At 35.1% G+C, this 4,083-nt stretch overlaps 1 protein-coding gene across 1 annotated transcript; it reads left to right on the top strand.

Annotated features, from left to right (window-relative positions):
• Positions 1-2,633: 2,633 nt before the first annotated feature.
• LOC113272054 (F-box/kelch-repeat protein At3g23880-like) lies at positions 2,634-3,709 on the top strand. The gene is made up of 2 exons (XM_026521963.1): positions 2,634-2,699; positions 2,984-3,709. Exons 1-2 carry the CDS (start codon positions 2,634-2,636, stop codon positions 3,707-3,709), a joined length of 792 nt encoding a protein of 263 aa, XP_026377748.1.
• The last annotated feature ends 374 nt before the right edge of the window (positions 3,710-4,083 follow it).

Genomic DNA, 4,083 nt, shown 5'->3' with positions numbered 1-4,083 from the left:
TTCGAACCAAGCAAATAATATCCACCGTTAGACGAATCTTTGAAATGAGATTAACATATCAAGATATATACTCTGGTTAGGATGAACCGTAACTGAATCGTCTACAAAGGCATTATTCATGGACAATTAGCCTAAACTAGCCGATTGAACTATAAGCTTAATCATTTTCATTAACACTTAAGACTTTAAGTTTGATTCACAACCATATGTTATAATGTGATCAATCATGTCTATATAGTGTTTTTAGAGATTCATTCAAATGCCAATTATCTCATAGAAATAATTTTTGTGCATCTAAAAATATTTGACAGGGCAAGTACGTGTACCAAGTACATGTACTCTACCTTGTTTGTGATTGTTTTTGTCACGGTACATGTATTGGGTATGTGTACCCTTAAGACAAAAATGAATTCAGATACTCACAGAAATTTTCCGGTTTGGGTACCGGGTATGGATATCACACTAGTTTTAAAATCAATAGTTCCTTTATGGTATACATTTTGATATACATACCATTTCTGGTTCAGGAGCAACAGACTTTTTATGGTATGGATACCAGGTATGCGTACCAAAAAGTTGATGTATATCGACATATAGCTAAGACGGTGTGTACTGGGTACATGTAATGCGGCTCCGAACCTATAACATTTTTTCGAATATGTGAAGTAGTATGCATAATGTCTTGTATCCAGATTTTCAGTAGTTTTATATTTCTCTCTAAATCAATTCGAAACATTCTCTAATAACATCAATGACACATATCAATAATTCGGGCTATTTTCAAATGATAATCTTGAATCACGATTTAGATTATGAACAATAAATTGTTCTTAACCTAAATTCATCAAGAATGAACTAATGTTTGTTAAGCTTAGTCATATATATTTCGAGAACTAATTACCAAGATAAACTTGACTCAAAATTCTTGATATTCTTGCAATAGTTTAATTAGTTATCCGACATCGTCTCATAGATATAAGGATGAATATAACTTGAGAAATAGGTGGTTCAGTCTTCACTTATCTTTTGTTGAAGAAATTCTCCAAAAGCTTCGGCTGATCATTGTCTTCAAACGTTGGAACGCAGTGATGTCCGATTCTCAACTATATACTTTTATCCTAATCCGAGATTTAACTAATTGTAGACTAGAAATCAAGACATAGTTTTGATCAACTAAATTTGACAACAAGCTTGATATAACAACACTTGTGAGTTCGACCGAGCAATTCTCTAACATCAACGCCTACGGATAGCTGGTGATTTTTATGCAACTTAGAAGAAGATGTGAGAGAAATAAAGTCGGAGGGACAAATATTGGCAAAAGACTCTTCAATGCATTTTTGGGAAACCATGAGCTAATAGATGTACCAATAGTATGTGGGCTTTTCACATGGTCAAGTATGCAAGAAGACGCAATTATCTTTAGATTCAATACGATACTTGTATCACCTTACTGTATTGGTAATTAGGTACCAAAATATGCTCAAATTTTGTTACCTAGAAACATCAAATTATTCTCCATTAACCTTACTTCTAGCAACATTATTAGACAGAAACCATCATTTTAGGTAGGGAGCTTCTGGTTTGAAAACAAATCATTAATAGTAGTTTGAAAATTTGGTGGAACACAATGGTGTACACTGGTTCACCAAGTTTCATATGGACAAAGAAACTATAAAACTTGAAGTTTTTTCTTCAAAGATGGAGCAGAAAACAATATGGGCAAACTGACACAAAGAAGAAAGAACTCTCTGAAAACATTGATGCTCTGATTGCACAAGAAGAAAATGGGAGGACGGGCATTGATGACTTTATTTTGAGGATCCAGTGGAAACATGAATGCAAGAAAATTAGAGTTGCGGAGTATAAAAAATGCTTAACATGAGCCAAAGCAAAGAACTTGAGGGAAGGATATTGTAATACCAGATACTTGCATCAGATTGCAAATAAAAGAAAAAGGAAAAACAACCTTCATAAACTGGTGATACAAGAGCAAGACAACTTCAAATTTTGGATCTATTTTTCTTCTCTCTTCAAGGAACAACATGAATGGAGACCGCAATTTGATAACACTGATTTCCAAAAGAAATTCAAGAAGATAAGAAATGGTCTGAGAGACCATTCATTGAGGAGGAAATATGGAATACAATTAAGACTTGTGGCAAGAACAGATCTCCAGGACCAGATGGATACACCACTAAATTCTACAAGATAGTTTCACAGATAATCAAAACTGACTTCATGTCTTTGAATCCTGTGATTCATCGGAAAAAAAAGAAAAATATAGCAGACCTCAACACTTCAGGCCAATTATCCTAGTAGAAGAATTCAAGATCATATCGGAAGCAATGGCAAATAGATTTAACTAGAAAAAACTCATAGACACATGCTACTAGCAGAACAAATACATAATGGCAATGTAGTTGAACTAGATACGATACATATCCGCCGATATGGAACCGTATCAGTTGACATATATCCATAGGACCGATATTTCAAGCCGTATCAGTTGATACATATCCGCTACCCTCGTTCCTCGATACCCAAATGTCCTTGAAACACTTTTTTCTTCAGCTTCACGAAGAATAAACCCTAACTTTACCTCTGAAGATGAAACAACGAGAAGCATAACAATGTCAAGTCTTCCTGAAGAGATCTGCTTCGATATTCTGCAAAGGTTACCAGTGAAATCAACACTTGTCTGTAAGTGTGTTTGCAAGAATTGGTATGCCTTAATTTCTAACCCTAATTTTGTCAAAACACACCATAATCTTACTATCCAGAAAACCAATTTCAGTCTCATGATATCTGAATTCGATCATAATAAGTTACGCAATTTAATCTGCTCCGTAAGCTATGATCCTTTATCATTTTCTTCGAACGAATTTCATTTGTATGGCGTGGAAATTGGTAAGCCAATGGGATGTTTAGAAGAAGATATTCAGTTTGTGGGTTCTTGTAATGGTTTTGTTTGCTTTTGGAGTCCACAAAACAATTCTTTGGTCTTTGGAATCCCAACACTAACGAATACAAGGAATTACCCAAATTGCCAAATAAATTTGTGGATCGAATTATTTATCCATATGCTTTTGGTTACGATTATAATTCTGGTTATTACAAAGTGATATGCTTGTATGTCGTTGCCGATGGTTCTTCAGTTGATGTTTATACGATTGGTCCAAATTCATGGAAAAACACTCTAGTCATCCCTTATGGGCTGTATCTGGTGGAAGAGCCTGGAGTGCTTGTTAATGGAGTTTTTCATTGGCTAGGTTACAGGACTGACAATTTTTCTGATGTTATAATCTCTTTGGATATCAGCGGTGAGAAATTCAAAGAATTGCAAACACCAAAAGTATCTTTGGAGAAAAAGCAATTGGGGTTGAGTGTTGGAGTGTTGAAAGACTGCCTTTCTGTACTTTGTTCTGGTGTCAATGTTGAAGTATGGGTGATGCAGGATTATGGAGTTCAAGAATCTTGGACCAGACATTATACTATAACCCATGAGAGAATTCTGAGAGACTGTACTTTGAGGCTCATCTGGTCTTTCAGCAGTGGTGAGATGCTATTCACGACCGGTGGTTGTTATCTTACTGATCTGGTTCTGTATGACCCAAATGATGGAAGTGCTAGAAAACCAGATATGCATGTAGCGAACCAAATATTCGCATTTCGGAATGCGATGAATGCAATTGTCTTGAAAGCTTAGTTCCACCTGACTTCAGGTACTTAAGTGGGGTGAATGACAATTAGAGGAATCAATTGAAGCCTGTGAAGAAAAAATTGGGAATGTGATATTAGTATACATTCATGTAGTTCTTTAATGAATAATGGTCAATGCAAGAATAACTGAAATCATGAATGAGGTAAGAAGTCACAAGAATACAGTTTTACATTTCGCATTCGGAAGATTTTATTTCTATAGGACCTTAGTATTCCATGGATTGGGGGTGGAATTTTTATTTTGTATCCAGTGTCAGACTCTGGATCATCTGAGCAATATGTGTTCCTATGTAGACTTTCAATGAAGTACATAACTGTTTTATCTTTGATTGTCCAGCTTTTAATATTCTGAAGTTCTCT

This window comes from Papaver somniferum, chromosome 4 (genome assembly GCF_003573695.1).
Source record: "Papaver somniferum cultivar HN1 chromosome 4, ASM357369v1, whole genome shotgun sequence".
NCBI classification, from domain to species: Eukaryota; Viridiplantae; Streptophyta; class Magnoliopsida; order Ranunculales; family Papaveraceae; genus Papaver; species Papaver somniferum.
Note: the sequence above shows the minus strand (reverse complement) of the source record. Positions and strands in the feature narration are given on the sequence as shown.

Bases quoted from the DNA above. Each gene is read 5' to 3' on its own strand.
- LOC113272054 (XM_026521963.1), top strand. From the start codon at position 2,634: ATGTCAAGTCTTCCTGAAGAGATCTGCTTCGATATTCTGCAAAGGTTA. The intron at 2,700-2,983 runs GTCTGTAAGTGT...TTGCTTTTGGAG, and splicing joins TACCAGTGAAATCAACACTT to TCCACAAAACAATTCTTTGG.